A 16842-nucleotide genomic window follows, 5' to 3' on the forward strand; every position below is an offset into this window, starting at 1 on the left:
TCATCAACACCATCATCACCATCTTTTCTTGTATCAGCACCATCTTCAAAATCTACTGCTATCTCTATTTATTCATCTATGGGTCGGTTGTGAACTTTGGCCACAGGGATGTTAGTGTTTTGTTTAAACTGATTTGATTTTAAAGATTAATTTAATAATCCCTTGTTGTTTGTCCATTAATGAAATGGCCTACAGATCCAATTCATAACCAGATCACCTTGGAGGTCACTCTGAAAAGCCACCCTGGGTGTACGCTCTATGGATCATGGATTCCTTAATGATTTCATCATTTTTTCCTATTTTTTTCCCCTAATGGCAAAAAGGAGTATTTGCTTACACTTGGTTTAAAAATATTTCAGGTCTAAAATTAGTCATATCACGAAATCTATGGTCCATATAGTCATATAATATGATAATCATTAATATATATTAACACATCTTTTTATGATGATATTATACAAAAGGTCTTTGTCAGCATCACCTTCAGGGTCATTAAAATGCTGATTCCTGGGGCTCACCCCCCAAATTAGTGAGCCAGGGCGGGGCCTGGATGGAGCCTGGGAAAGTGCATATGAGCAAGTTCCTGGTTAGTTGGGGAACAACTGCTCTGCAGCATGTAAGTCTGGGCTCTGTCATTCATGCCTGTGTGTTAACGAGCAGATTCCCCAATGACCTCATGAAGGTAGCCTTTTATATCAAGGGTCGGCAGACTTTTTCCACCAAGGACAAGATAATACACAGTTTAGATTTTGAAGCCATGTGGCCTCTTTTGCAGCCATTCACCTCTGCCACTGTCGTGTGAGCTCAGCCACTGAAAACAGGCAAATGAATTGGCGTGGCTGTGTCCCAGGAACGTTTTTCACAAGACGAGCAGCAAGACAGATTCAGCCTCTGAGTTACAGCATTCACTCCTGCTTCACGTCTCTACAAGGAAGGGAGGTCGTGTTTTAGTCCAACACTTGTCCTCGTGGGGCTTCTCAATTTTCCTAGGAATGCATCGGTCAGTAGTCTCCGTAGCTCAGCCAATGATCAGAGCACGCTGCCACGCCATTAACTGACCCCAGTGGCTGCACTTTGGATGCTTGGCTGAGCAAAGATTTCAGATGCACTCACTTGGTCTCTTCAACGATGCTCAGCTAAGAGAACCAGTATTAACATCAGCCTCCAGGCTCCATCCTTGAACCTGTGATTCACTCTCCCCTCAGCAATACCTCTTCCCACAGCAACTTGGTCAATTATTTGCCCTTAAAATTTCTCCTTAGTGTATTCTGACCCCGTGAGCCTGGAGCCTGGGTCACTCCAGGTATCCCCGAATCTCCCCAACGTGCGGCATCATAGCATCGACTGCACCAAATGGTGATTCCAGTCAGTCTTCCCCCGTGTGGTTGCAAGAGAGGGGATGGGACCGCATTCAACAAAGTGGTCTGTCAATGAGAACCAGCTAAGTAGTCCCTGAATGCATGAGCACAAGTGAAAAAAAACACTAAAAAACATGCTTTTGTTCATGTCAGGGCCCATACAGCAGGAAATCTTAACCAACAAGCCAAAGTCAATTAAGTAAAGCCACGTGGATTTACACAGCTGCACAAAACCGAAGGCCACCTCAGCCTCTCACAAAAAAAGCCCAGTGAGTAGAAAGAAGCCGTCCAGTTGTGGCCTCCTGGCTTGCCGACCCCCCCGACAGAGGAGGGGAGTACTGGAACTTGCCAGCCCTCAGCGCCCCTCAGCGCAACCCTTCCCACGCCTTCCCCCTGCTAGAGGCTTAGGCTGAAAGCTGTTCAAATGCAGTTTCCCTTCCCCCGGATCAACTCTCTAAACGGGCTGATCCTTTAGTAACCCTAACCCTTTAGCTGGAACTCTTCAAAGAAATTGTGGGAACAGCAGGTAACGCCCTGAGCTACACCATCTCACCCATCTTAGGCCCAGCTGTCCATCTGGAGCTACAGCCTCTGTTTCTCCTATTTGCCGTCAGCTGACATCTTTCAGATCCGGAACTCTCTCTGGAGTGGGACACCCAATGTGGCACTTCCTGGATGATGTCCCAGTATAAATTTCCTGATCTGCTAGGTGTGGCCGGTCACTTTATCACTACATGTCACCAAGGCATCCAGATGCTTACAAAACAAGAGTAACACCTCATAAGCACGGTTTCTCATTTTCAAATCACTAGGTTCCTCTTTGGGCCAAAAAAGAAATAATAGTTAAGGTAAGGGTCTACCATGATCACCTCTTGTGCCACGACGCCCCACCATTCCTTCTTGTCCAGTTACTATCCCTAAAGTGACGGATGGCAATGGACATCGGTGGTTTTCGCTTGCCTAGCATTCAATTTCCCTTCAGGGAACTGCCTGTTCTGAATCTTCCCTAAGCTAGTTCCTATTGGACTCACCCATCCGTCTCCCCATCCAGAAGTGTGTACCTAACCCAGGCCGTGGCAATCCAAGGCACTCTTCCCTCTAGATATGGAAACTGGTTCAGAGTTAGCCTATAACCCAAACTAGGCTAATTAAAAAAAAAAATCATCTCCAGGCCAATGTGCTTCTCTGAGCTCAGTGACGATGTCACAGGGAAATGCTGGTGACCTTTTATATTTGCCACCACATGAACACAGCCACTCTGAGAAGAAAGTCAACATAAAAAGATGGCCCCAACGTGCCAGGTTCCTAAAGGTAATGATTCAGGTCCGAGAACCTCATTTCTGAAGCCACGTCCATGGCTAGAACTCTCAGTGCGTTGAGCCCATGAATGCATTTTCCCCCTTAAGCGAACTGAAGCTGAACTTATTTCACCGGCCATCAAAACATTTCTACGTAAGAAACAGATTCATGAGTCTCAAAATACATATCCCTCCAACCAGAGACATGATATCTAAGCAGGACTGGAGTTACAATTTGGCCAATTTTTGAAATTCATTGATTTTTACATATCACGTTATCACATTGCATTAGTTACTGAATGCTTCGTAGCAAGTTACCACCAACCTAGTGGCTCACAACAATGTATTTATTTTATCATAATTTCTGTGTGTCAGGGATCCAGGCACAGCTTAACTGGGTTCTGCTTCAGTATCTCCCATGAGGCTTCAGTGAAGGCGTTGGACAGAGCTGGGGTCTCTTCTGAAATCTGACCAGGCAAGACTGGACCCCAAGCTCACTTGGTTCTTGGTAGCATCCAGTTCCTTGTAGCCTGTTGACCTGAATGCCTCAGTTCTTTGCTGGCTCCTCATCAAATGCAGCTTTCTGTTTCCTTCCATGGAAATCTTTCCGACATGGCAGTTTGTTCCAACAAAGCATGGAAACTACCAGGGCAACAGAGAGCGCCTGCTTGGAAGACACGAGTCCCAAGCCAATGCAATGTAATCATGGAGAGTGACACGCCCCAACCCGTTCACATCCCACTGGTTAGAAGGGAGCCCCACGTCCTGCCCACGCTCAAGTAGACGGAATTCCACAAGAGCAAGACTACCAGGATGCCAGGGTAACAGAAGGCCTTGCTGGAGTCAGTCGACCAGACACCACCCACAGCAGTACTAGTGGTGCTGGTGCCTTGAATTTTCCAGAGAAAGACAACGAGAATCTTCCTGGCCTGCCAGACGTGGATTCAGATGGAACAGTTGGGCCTCCTGGATGGACTCAAGGGGATTCTCCAAAAAGAGAAAGAAGTGTAGGAATGGCCAGTCCTTCCTCAGGAACAAGACTTCAGGAGAAGAACATCACATTCATTTTCTAGCTCGTTAATGCACAGACTATTCCAGCTGGAAAACCACCACCCTAGGGGGCTGGCAAGCCGAGAAGATGCTCTTCTCTGGTGAGCAGAGGGAGAGAAGACAGCCAGGAGAGCAGGAGACTGTCGGGAGGGCTTCCCTAAGGAGAGAGCAGCGGGTGCTGATGGAGGGTTTCAGCAACCACGGTGCAGAGAGAAAGCATTACAATCCAGATTGTAGTAGGATTCTCAGCGCTACTGCATCAACCGACCACACAGTGGGTGGCTTCAAGCCACGGGCGTTTAAATGTCTCCCTGCTCTGCAGAGAGACCCCCAGTATTAAGGAGTCCACAGAGCTGGTTCCTCCTGTAGGCTCTGAGGGAAACTCGGTTCCGTTTCTCTCTCTCTCAGCTCTGAGTTTTTGGCGTGTTTCATCAATCCTCAGCGTTCTCTGGCTTGTAGATGCATGTCTCCAGTCTCTGCCTCCATCTCCACCTGGTCTTCTCCCTGTGAACCTCTGCTTTCGTCGTCTTCTCCTTCTCCTCCTTACACTGTAAGCATTCAACACACATTAATTCATGGCCTGGTAACAGTGCAGGTGGGAGCGCTTGTGCTGAGGTTCTAAGATTCCGTCTCAGTTTTAAGAGCCTTCTGCCCAACAGAGACGAGAAGGACAAGGTGCTCTCGGTGACGTGGTTGACCACCTTTCTTTCATATTTGTTTCTTTCCTACATGTTGAAGAAAACATCCACTTCTCTTCACAGAGAAGATATGGCTTCCCCAATTTTTTTTTAATGGAGTCCTAGAAATGAAAGAAGTGAAACTTATATGATTCTTTTACTTCCCCCCTATTCCTGATCTCCACCTCTGGTAACTGTCAATTTATTTTCTGTATTTATGAGCTTGGGTTCTTTGGTTTCTGGTTTTCGTTTTTAGATTCCACTTGTAAGCGAAATCATACAGTATTTGTGTTTCTCTGACTCATTTCACTGAGCATAATTCCCTCGAGATCCATCCGTGTTGTCGCAGATGGCGGGACTTCCGTTTCCTGCAGCTGAATAACATTCCATTATATGTATGTGTATATGTGTATATGTATATACACACCACACCTTCTTTATCCATTTATCCTTCAGTGGACACTTAGACTATTTCCATATATTGGCTGTTGTAAATAATGCTGCAGTGAACATGTGGGCGCAGATCTCTTTCTAAGTTAGTATTTTTGTTTTCTCTAGATAAATACCCACAAGTGGACTCGCTGGCTCATAGGATCATTTATTTTATATTTTTGAGGAATCTCCATACTGGTTTTCCAGAGTGGCTGCACCAATTTACACTCCCACCAACAGTGCACAAGGGGTCCCTTTATTCCATATCCTTGCTCACACTTGATTTCTTATCCTTTTGATGATAGTCACCCCAACAGGTGTGAAGCGACGTCTGATTGTAGCTGTCACTTGCATTTGTCTGATGATTAATGATGTCGCGCTTCCCTTTATGTACCTGTTGGCCACCCGCACGTCTTCTTTGAAAACAAAGGCTATTCAGACCTTGTGCTCATTTTCAAATTGGATTGTTGGGGTATTTTTGAAAAAATAATGTGTCTCTTCTTCTGAGGACCCCGGGTAGGATAGATTCAGGGTCCTGGCTAATACAGGGTGACCTCATGTTACCTTGAGTACATTTGTAAAAGCCTTATTTCCAAACTGGGTGCCGTTCAGAGGTATTGGGGGCTAGAACTTCAACACATCGTTTGGGGAGGGGCCACATAATTCAACCCCTAACACAGGTCAACTCAGAACCTGTGACAAGAGAAAAATTTGAAGGATTTAATCCCCATGGCATGGTCTGTAAAAGTCTTTCAAAGATTCCAACTGATATTCTGTGGTCTTAGAATAATAATTTTGTATCTCACAGACCCCAAATTCCTCCAAGTTATCACGTCATGGTACCTCCTCATAGCTTCTCTAATTTAAATCATGACCATAGTAGTAGTAGTAGTAGTAGTAATAATAATAATAATAATAATAATAATAATAATAATAATAATAATAATAAAACAGTAATAAATTTAAAAAACTACAGAATCTTAATTTGAAGAAAACGCTGGAGAAAGCTCATTTTCCCCTAAGTCTAGAAAAAGCCTTCTAAGATGTGGAGCTCAACTCTTTTGCAACCTGTGAACTTTAATTAATTTCTTGGAAATGATTCTGCCTCCATTAAGTCAAATTACAGTCGATCACATTCAAAACCAGGCACCCCACCGCTTTCTCAAAACTACAAACCAATTAGTGTGTTGGCCGTCCTGTCCCAATTTTATGCTTCCTTCCTTCGTAACACCTCAGGGGCTTGGTATTTCGGGGAAATGTGCAGCCAACAGATTCTGGCCGGGCTGCGACTGGTAATTGTCGTGCAGGCGACGTCCCGGGGGGCACCTGAGCCACAGCTGCAAGCTGCTTTGCCCTGGTGTACGAGGACAGCTTGCGGTAAAAAGCAGAGGGATCGTATTTCCCTTGAGTTTCTAACTCATACTGTGAAATATGATGTGACTTTAAAAACATTATGAAAACACGCAGTTTCAGGTTCAATATATGTAAGCCAACAGCTGAAGGCGCTCGCCAAAAAGGGGGGAAAAAACCACAACATGAACTCTGAGAGTTTACAATGCATATTGTGATGAATGAGAACAAACGCATGCCTACTGGCTGACATCAGCAATGACTGTTGCTACCAGGACATCCACATAAAAATAAGATAATGGGCTGAGAGCCTACCCACAGCAGGCTACAAAGGAGGAGGAGAGGGTCTTGAAGCCATGTGCAGGAGGAAATTGAGCCTGCAAAATACGTCTGTGGAAGAAACAAAATTTCTTGTCTTCAAAGATTTCCAGAGCAATAGGCTGGGTGAGGCAGGAATCCATTCAAAAGTGCTTTGGCTCAGTGGGTAAGAGATTTCCCATGTATGGATCGCCAGTCCTTTCAAGCAGTGAAAGGGACTCCCTTACAAAGCTGCAAATGTCTTTATTGGCCAGGTTCAAAGGCGGCTGCGTGCCCGGGGACTGTCCACGCATTCATTTGCTTCATGCATTCAAGCAGACGATGCATTCATGAAATGCACAAATGCACCCTGCTTTCAAAGGGTGCACAGTCGGCCAGGGGTGCAGACTTGTAAAATGGTGATCAGAGTGGGACTCTGGGGACACAGAGGGGGCCGTTTCATCTCTGCTTGGGGCCTCAGAGGGTTGATGAAGACAGAAATACCGCACTGGGAAAGAGTTTGGGTGAAACAGCCCCTCAGGTTCCTTCAACGTGGAAGATCTTAGAATTGTGTGACTGAAGTCTTAGCTGAGTCCATCTCTTACCCCCAGGTAATACGGTGATTGCACAGTATGATAGTCAATCTACCACAATCCCTTTCTTTGAGAAAAAAAAAAAACGCATGAAATGCAAACATCCTTGTACAGCGCGCTTTCGTGGAATCTGAGCTCATTATTACCGGATCCTTCAAAACTCAAAAGGAAATATCTACTCTAAGCTTGTATGCTTTTATCAGTCTAATTTTCCTAGAGTAGAAACAGTTTTTAAGGTTTATGACTCTACTTTTAAATCTGTTTTTCAAAACACAAAAAATTAATATTATGGTGATATCCGATTAGTTATCTGAATGCACATGTTATAAAATAGAGTTCTGAGAGAATTTCATGGCATAAAAACTGGGGGGAGCAGTCAGACTTTTCATGTATTTTTTTAAATTCCAGGCAATTAAGTACGTTTGAATTTGGTAAGAACGGAACCATGAGTTCTTTGATTTAACCTTAGCACAGCACCTGTTGAGAACAAACCTCTGCATTAGCACTCCTTTGGTTGGAATTGTATTTACAAATCCTCCAACGTCAAAAATATAACAATGCAAAAAATACCTAAGTGAGGACCTTGCATGACAAATTATACCGTCAATGCACCTTCCTATAGTTCTGGCATGGTTTTATCTCTTCCCTCCTTCCCCATTTTTGTCTTGGTCCATCTAGAGAGGCAACAGACAAGCTGAGTTTCAGGGAACTGAGAAAGCACATCTTCACCACACAACGTAGGATTATGTGCCTTGGAAACTGATCTCTAGATGGGTGGAGACGGGGAGGGTATAGCTCAGTGGTACAGCGCATGCTTAGCATGCACAAGGTCCTGGGTTTAATCCCCAGGATCCCCTGTAAAAATAAATAAATCCAATTACCTCCTCCATCCCCCCCCCAAAATAAAATAACTAAAATAAAAAGATGGGCGGAAACCTTCCCGTGATGGGTTGCCAATGGAGAACACCAACTTTCAGATTCTTCCCTTTTTCCCCTGAAAGCTGAAAAGACCCCCTGCTTGAATCTGATGTGCACGCTGACCCCTTTCGGAAACTTGAGCTTTGCTGGGGGCTCTTTGTCCTTTTCCATCAAAGGGCTCACGTCTCTTTCCATCACCCCTTGGACTTGCCCAAAGCTTTGCACGTGGTAACTGCAAACAGTAACTTGTTGATCAACGATTTTTAAATACATCAGCTGAAAAGAGCTCTCAAGAGAATAAAGGATGGAGGAGACAGGAAAATACACAGAGAATCAGAGCTGGGATCCAGAGGTCAATAGGTTATCTGGCTTGAGCCAGAACTACAGGAATGCGTAGCAGGCAGATGGGTGTCAGGTGAACCTTCGGTCCAGTTTTTAATGGAATGATGGATTGTGTCTTGTCATAAAGCAGATGGAGCAGAACACAGCTCAAAGCATCAGTGTGAAGGAAAGGGACAGGAGTGTTTTGGAAGGGACGGTTTTCCCATCTTGTCGAAACCACGCTACAAAAGGCCCTCCATACTTTCAGGGTTCCTCCCTTTCCGATGGGAACGCACGCCCCCAACCAGGGCAGACTTGATTGTTGTGCCCACAGCCCCTTTCACAGCAGACAAGAGGGTGTCCTGACCAAGGGAGACTTCAGAGTGCGTGGGAGTTCGGAGAAGAAAGCGCAGTAGAGTCAGTTCCGTGTTCATCTAACCTTGGATTTTTCCAGAAAACCTGAACACATTCGATCTTAAGGGAATTCTGAATATTTCTCTCTTGGGGTTTCCTACAAACACACACACACACACAGAGCACAGACTATACACCAATGCCCACCTTCCCCACCCAAGATAATCAGACATTTGAAATCTAACAGGACATTTTTTTGTCCCCATTTTTGTTTTCTGCATCTGCTTCCAATGTGTGGAAACAGACTTCTCTAAGTACACAATATTTGACGGAATTGCTAACACAGAGACCACAGTGTCTGATCCTCATTTCCGGTTAACAAGGGGTCTGTACATGAAGAGACCACACTTGGCTCAGGCGCCCCCGCCGGCGCCGGTGCCTGTGCGTCCACCGGGCAGCTCTGACCTCCCCCTGGACGGCCTCCTCCCTGCATCTCACGCACCCTCCGTGGTCCTCAGACCCGCAGCTGAGCGATTCCCAGCTGCTCTTTGCCTCCCTTGCGGTTTGGACATTATTGCACCCGGAAGAAGGATTCGGAACCAAGAAGGAGAAAATATGAAATATTTCCCTTTGGAAACAGCCGGGGTTAGGAGAACCAAACAGCGGACTTTATTTTATAGTTGTTTCTTACCCAGTAGCTTACTCCAAAAATCACTATAATCCTTAAAAAAAAAAATTCAGAGGAGCTATAATACTATGTAACCGAGGTCACTAAATATTGAAAAGGCTGAAGGTTGGACCAAGACGACATGGAAGATAAATACCCTGTCCAAACCAGCAGCATGTCTGGCAACAAATGAAGCTGTTCCATGTCCTGGGGGCAAGATCTTGCACAAGTAACTAATGAGCATGTTGTTGGGAACTGACAAATATTCCAGCAGACTAACTGCACCTGCAGTTTCTATCTTGAACAGTTTCTTGGGGGTAATATTGCTCATGATCTGCACGTACAGCAAAGTTGGTTTTTAATACATTCCAAGGCATTTGGACTTTTTCTGATTGCAGAAAAGCACCCTGAATTGCAAATGCAATTCAGTTAAAATTCACGTCCTGGAAGATGACAAGGTGTAAGGGCAAGCTGTCAGTTTTTCTAAATTATCCAAACAGGTCTAAGTCATCGTAACCAAATGGTATTATTCCAAATCTGTACAATTTCTAAACCCCCTACAGGATTATTCCCCTAAGGGTGAACCTTTTAAAAGCTGGGAACACAGACACGTGTTATCAAGAATCCACTCCTGCTCAGCCATGTTCACAAAATACTGGACTCTTTTCAATTAATCCCTGTCAGGGAGATGTTTATTTAATCATCTTTCATAATTATCTTCACTTACAAGCTACATGCACACAACGTCAAAGGTCCAACTGACAGACGAAAATGGACATCATTTCGTTATTTTCTCAGAGCTGGTCGGTTAAAGCGTCGGTCTCACTGCCTCTACCCACTTAAGTTTTAGTCCTTCGCCTGGACTCTGCCACTCTCTGCAGACAACTGAACTATTTGCAACTGTCAAGAAGAGAAAGGAATTAAGTTTCCCTTTATCTGACGTAAAAAAAAAAAAAAAAAACAGAGTGCATCAATTTTAATGCTCTCTTGATGGTTAATTTCCGTACGTCACACAGGAGGCTAAAAACCCATTTGACACCTCAGGCCGAAGAAGACAAAGCTTAGGAATCAAGCAGAACGAGATAATCCCCTGCTCTTCCAAAAAAAAAAAAAAAAAGCCATTCCTCAACATTCCCTTTTCTGAAAGCCATGCTAGGAACTGTCAGAAGTGACGGTCCCTTGACTCCTACCTTCATTTCTTAAGCTGACCCCTTCCAGGACCACAAGAAGTAGTGACGTTACGGACAATGCACATGAGTTATGTATGAGATTTATATGCATATGTATATGTGCATTTATATTTCTGTGTGCATCTATATATTATTTGCATATATTTATATACACACATATTATTAATATATGTGCATATAACAGACATGCATATACATAAATATATATATTATATATATAAAACATATATATTATATATATAACATATATACATAAAACACCAATGTGCACATGCAATTTAGCTGAAAAGTTCTGGTTCTGTTTTCTACTATGAGTTATGCTCCATTAACATCAGACTGCTGGGTGGTTATATGTGCAACATATTAAGCACTTTGCATTAATTAATATCTTTTATCTCCCAGCATGCCTCTACTTACGCACGAGGAAACTGAGGTACACGGGCACCTGAGTTCCATGCCCACATTACTCAACTGGCAAGGGGACAAGCTGGCACTGGAAGCCTGGCAGGCACGTTCTCGACCAATCCTCCAAGCTGAGCTGAAGGAGTGAACCACATTTGCATTAAAAAGGGTACAGAAAAGATGATCTGAACCCCATGTTCATAGAAGCATTAGTCTCCACAGCCGAGACATGGAAACATCCTAAGTGTCCACCAAATGGATAAAGGAGCTGTGGTGGATCTACAATGGAATATTACTCAGCCATAAAAAAGCAAATTCCTGCCATCTGTGACCGTGTGGATGGGCCTTGAGGGCATGATGCTAAGTGACATTAGTCAGAAAAAGGCAAACAGTGTATTTACTTGTATGTGAAATCTAAAACAAACAAAACCACCAAACTCAGAGAAAAAGAGATCAGATTTGTTGCAGCCAGAGGTAGGGGGCTGTTGGGGGCTGGGGAATTGGATGGAGGTGACCCCAAGGTACCAACTCCCAGCTCTAAGATAAATAAGTACTGGGGATAACATGCAATAAGATGATGACAGCTCCCACTGCTCTACGAGATATGGGCAAGTTGTCAAGACGTAAATCCTGAGTTCTCATCACAAGGAAACAAAAACCTGTTTGCTTCCTTTGTGTTTATCATACTTGTATGAGAAGACAGATGTGGGCTGAACCTCTTGCATTCATCATTTCACAATATATGTACGTTTTGTTTCTGCAAATGTGCAGGCATGTAGCTTCTCTCACCAGCAAAATTCCATTAGTTACATATTGCAGTGAGATCGATTTTTACCCATGCAGCCCCTATGAGATTTCTGATTCTCTTGTCAGGATGTTGTGAGGTATTGCCTGTGATAATGTCCACTGACAGACGACTGGATAAAGAAGCTGTGTTATATTTATACAATGGAATACTTCTCAGTCATGAAAAAGAATGGAATAATGCCATTTGCAGCAACATGGATGGAACTGGACATTGTCATACTAAGTGAAGTAAGTCAGACAGAGAAAGATAAATATCATATGATATCAATTATACGTGGAATCCAAAAAAAACGATACAAATGAACTTATTTACAAATCAGAAATAGACTTACATAGATAAAAAACAAACTTATGGTCACCAAAAGGGAAGGGTGGCAGGGAGGGATAAATTAGGAGTTTGGGATTAACAGATAGACACTACTATATACAAAATAGATACATAACAAGGATCTACTGTACAGCACAGGGAACTCTATTCAATATCTCACAATGAAAAAGAATATGAGAACAAATATCTGTATGTATATGCAAGACTGGGACCCTGTGCTGTACACCAGAAACTGACACATTGTAACTGACTACATTGCAATTAAAAAAAATAAAAATTCAAAAAAAAGGAGACACTTGCTGTTTCTTCATGGCTAATCCTCTTGGGTCCCACCTCTCCCAAGGAGGCATGCCATCTGAAGCGCATTCCTCGTTTGAAAGCTTAACGCAATCAAGTCACTGGGTCGCAGACGCCAGCTCGACAAAATGTATTCTGAAAGCAAGTTTAATCCTGTACCCTGTTCTGTTTTCTTTCCCCGCCTCTGTCTGTCTTTCTTTTCACTCCTCTATTTGAACGGCTCATTAGGAGGAAGATGGAGACCCAGGTGGCTCCTGCAGTGAGAACTCTGATTGGTTCTGGGGCGGGGACGCCCACGCACAATCCCACATCAGCACCACGCAGCCTAGCGCCCAGCACGGATGTGCTGCGTCCAAACGCCAGTTTAACTCCTCCAATCCCACGCAGACCACGACGTCACAGGGTAACTGTGTGACCTGTCATCGTGACGACAGAGGCCACGTGGCAAAAGCTATGATGAAACGGACCTCAGTCCCGTCATTTCTTTCCCTCGGGTTCTTTGTCATCTCCCTAACAGACACCCCAGCCTGGCTTCTCATGAAAGGCACTCAGACCATCTTTCAGCCTCCCCACGGAGGAGGAACGGTAAGGCAGGCACACTTTGGAGATCACTGAATAATGTGACTGTTGATGGCAGACTTGCAGCCGAATTGCACGGAGCAACTTTTCCCAAGGATGAAAGAAAGAAAGAAAAGAAAGAAAAGGAAGGAAGAAAGGAAGGGAGGGAGGAAGGAAGGAAGGGAGGAAGGGAGGAAGGAAGGAAGGGAGGAAGGGAGGAAGGGAGGAAGGGAGGAAGGGAGGAAGGGAGGAAGGGAGGAAGGGAGGGAGGGAGGAAGGAAGAAATACCGCCATAGAAGTTACGAAGGACAAGGACGCAGTTCACTTCCTATAGTCAGTAGTAGTGATGGCTATGATTCCTCTGAAGGACGCTTTTAAACTCCAGGAAGATTTCGTTCTACGCTTCTCTTTCTCTTACATTAAAACAGCATATGCAAATAAGAAACGGGGTATCACTCTGGCACCCCTTCAGTCTGGTTAGCCTTTACGAAGCATTTTAATTTGACCTCTACATCAACAAGGAGGCAGCCAAATTTTACGGGCCCTGCACTGAGTCGATACATGGAACAGGGTGGGTTTTTTTGTTTGTTTGTTTGTTTACAGATTTTTTCACTGCTGTGATGTCACCAAGAAAAGGGGGGCGTTCTGTTCAGACAAACACATTATCTTCCAGCAGAGCCAGAATCCCCCAACGATACACATTTGCCGTGTGATGGCAGCGACTATCGGAAGGAAATCTAGTCCGAATTTATGTCAACAACGTGGATCCTAAACAAGAAAGTCCTATCATTTCATGCAACATCCCTTACTTGTGTATTTAAAAGTATCAGCGGTTCCTTTTAAGACTCAGAAAACAGCGGCGCTAACATCTAAAGGTGTCCAAGCACAAGGAACCAGTCCTTACATAATTTTCAGTTTGCTCAGTTGACCACGATCGTGCTCTTAATTCTCTTATTCCGCCTAGATTCCTTCCTTTACAGACGATTCAGGATACAACGCGTAACACTCTCCGCCTTCGCTTGTGATCACCTGCAGACAAACACCACCGCAAGGCTAGAGACGGAGCCCAGGGAAAGAATCAAGTCGTTCATGACGGTGTGGTCCACCTACTAGACGCTGTGTGAATGTTTGAGTGGAACAAACGACAAGTTACGGAAATAGCAACATTCGGAAGGTGGGGGGAAGAATGGGTCCCAGAAAATGCCACGCACAGGAAGTTAGAAAACCCTCCTGGCCGATGGCTCCGGCACCGAGTGGCAGCGAGGTGCCGGCTGTCCAGGTCGGGTACTTACCGTCCTCCGTGGGCACGTAGATGTTCAAGTACAGGCAGTCCTCGTTCTGGTCTTGCACGTAGGTCATTAGAGTATCCAGATTGGCAGTGAACCAGATGGGCAGCATGTCGTGCAACAGAGACCGCTCGTCCAGGTGCTGGGGGCACACCGCCGCAAACTGGGTGGCGTTCCGAACCCCGGTCCACGAGGACGGGGGCTCCGGGGGCTGAAACCGCCTTTCTCCAGTGGGCGGCGAGGCGTAGGGGACCCCCAAGTACTGCTCCACGGGACCCAAAATCTCATTGGGCAATGGTGTTCTTAAGCCCCGGATTTTGCCATAGTTGGTGTTGACCACGGGGTACTGGGCCTGGCTGCCGGTGAGCGTGAACTTGACGGCGAGGGCGGTTATGCACAGGAGGACGTTGGCGTTCCACATGACGCAGACCGGGGTGAGGAACACCGGGAGCCATAACAGTCCGCTGGGTCGCGACATGGTTCAGCCACACATCCGCAGGCGTCCGTGGGGTGCAGCTCCGAGCAGGCGAGGCCGGGAGAGAGCGGGCTTTGCAGGCAGCAAGACCCAAGAGAGGCGAAGGGCTGCTTAGGAAGCCCCTCCGATGGGTGATGGGTCATAGACAGAGCCCAGGGTTAAGAGCAAGCCCGGAGGTCTTCTCGGCAGCCCATGGCCAGACAGCCACCCTCCTTCAGTCCTGGATCTGAATCCCAGCGAGGGCCAGGCTCCGAGGAAGCAGGGACCATCCAACACCTCCTGTGGGCAACAGTTCCTCACAAAAATGCCAAGTCAGAGCGGTCAGCCTAATGGGAGAAAGAAAAAGAGAAGGATAATGAGGTCAAGGCACTGGCCACTTACAGCGTCTGCTGGGTCTTCCATGCAACAGTCAACATCACACAAGGAAATTCTGATTCATTGAGGAAGAGCATCTCTAAGCAGCAGAGTCTGGCAAGACCGTCACTTGGCTTACGTTGTGCAGTGAGCCCCAGGGGTGAGCCCCAGCCCCTGGGACAAGGCCAGGATTTGGGAAACACGCAAGTCCTTGGTGAACAAACACACCAATCGCCCAAAGTTATACGCATTACACAGTAACTGCCGACATCTCCCAATCTCATTATGTTTCAGGATGAGCCCATCAGTGGAAAGGGAGTCCGAAAACACTGTTTCTCGGGTGTTTAAGAAAACTGTCGTGTCCCCTCAAGGTGATAAGAGCGGACCTCAAAAAGTTGTCCAAGACGGGGAAAAGGGGGGAAAAGGGAACTGTGCATTCAGACCAAACTGATTGGCTAACACAAAGGGAGCATCACCTAAGGGAAAGGGTGTAGACGCCGTACACTAATCCTCTTTGGGCTACTCAACAGCACACGTCATCAGTGGGCTACATCCATCATCACCCTGAATCTCAGCTTCCTTGTGAGGAAAACGGAACAAGATGGTGCATTTCAAGTACGTGCCGTAGTGCTTGTCACATCAAGACATCATTCATCATTTAAAAAGTGTGGCTACAGCTATCCTGATTTCCATGTAAAGCACTGCATGCCTTGAGGGTAAACCTTGCAGCCTATTTGAGAAGCATATGGTCCATTTCAGGGATCTCCCTGTTGAGTCCGGGAGGAGTCACCTTCCAAGGAGCAACTCCCTCGATGTGTCTCAGGGTGGATCGTATGACAGCTCCGTCTAGACCAACCACTGCTTGCACGGCATTACAGAATGCCCTGCAAGACTGGAGAGCATTGCAAATAATGCACTGGGGATAGAAAACACGGCATGCGGTGTTGCAAGGACTTACACATTTAAATACAGCATTCTTCAACCGCACCCAAAATAGACCAATGTGTCTGTAAGGACACTGTGGGTTATTCAGAGCATTTCTGGGCCAGAATATGATCATGCACTTCATTTAAGTCAACAATTGAGCAGACTAAGTCATTCAGATAATTTTTTTCTTAAATGAAACCTATCTAAGCTGGCTCTCTTGAGGTATAATGTCTCTGGGGAAATTTCCGAAATCCCTGACATTCTGGGCCAAGTTCACCAGAGCTGAATGAAAATGCACTGAAAATCTGGATGGGAGCATTGAAAGTAGAAATTAGCATCACACCCCATGGCTCATTTATGTGTTTCCTTCTATCTTTGAATTCGACTGTAGACAACATTTGGATTCCTGCCACACTGCGATCCAATTCCTGGATAACTCACAGACGAGACAAGAACACGAAAGAGGTGATGACACGTTTGCAATCCTCTGTTTTCCTGAAAACCTTCTGGTTTCGAACCAGCGTCAGTACTTCCTTCTCAAGCCTTCCTCACGGTAAGAGGAGATGCCAGTGATCTCTGATTCTCACGGACCTGGGTCCCTCAGCGCTCCCTCTGTGGGCTGAGGGGACCGAGGTGACCTCCCCGGGCTTTCAATCAATGCCCCATCATGCCATCTTCATGGGCTGCAGAGAGTCAAGAGTGAGGCAGTATGAGAAGGGGCAGGGTGGAGCAAATGGCTACTCAACACATGTGCGATGCTGGGATTTTGAACGCAGACCTGCTCACAAGACCCCCAGGGAACAGAGACAAAAACGCACTGAAGTCAGCCCAGCAGTGGCATCGAGCAGGCATGGTGCAGGGCATTTCAATTCTTTGAGCCTCCCCTCTTCACTGATGAGTTTC

At 45.6% G+C, this 16842-nt stretch overlaps 1 protein-coding gene across 2 annotated transcripts in view; it reads right to left on the reverse strand.

Moving 5' to 3' along the window:
• NLGN4X (neuroligin 4 X-linked) overlaps window positions 1-14928 on the reverse strand; it is a 227514-nt gene extending 212586 nt beyond the window's left edge. For both annotated transcript variants that reach the window (XM_072955654.1, XM_006210173.4), the window contains exon 1: window positions 14190-14928. In XM_072955654.1, coding sequence (XP_072811755.1) covers window positions 14190-14661 — 472 coding nt within the window. In that variant the 5' untranslated portion in view covers window positions 14662-14928. The remainder of the gene's footprint in view (window positions 1-14189) is intronic.
• Window positions 14929-16842: the final 1914 nt, after the last annotated feature.

This window comes from Vicugna pacos, chromosome X, assembly GCF_048564905.1.
Source record: "Vicugna pacos chromosome X, VicPac4, whole genome shotgun sequence".
Lineage (NCBI taxonomy): Eukaryota > Metazoa > Chordata > Mammalia > Artiodactyla > Camelidae > Vicugna > Vicugna pacos.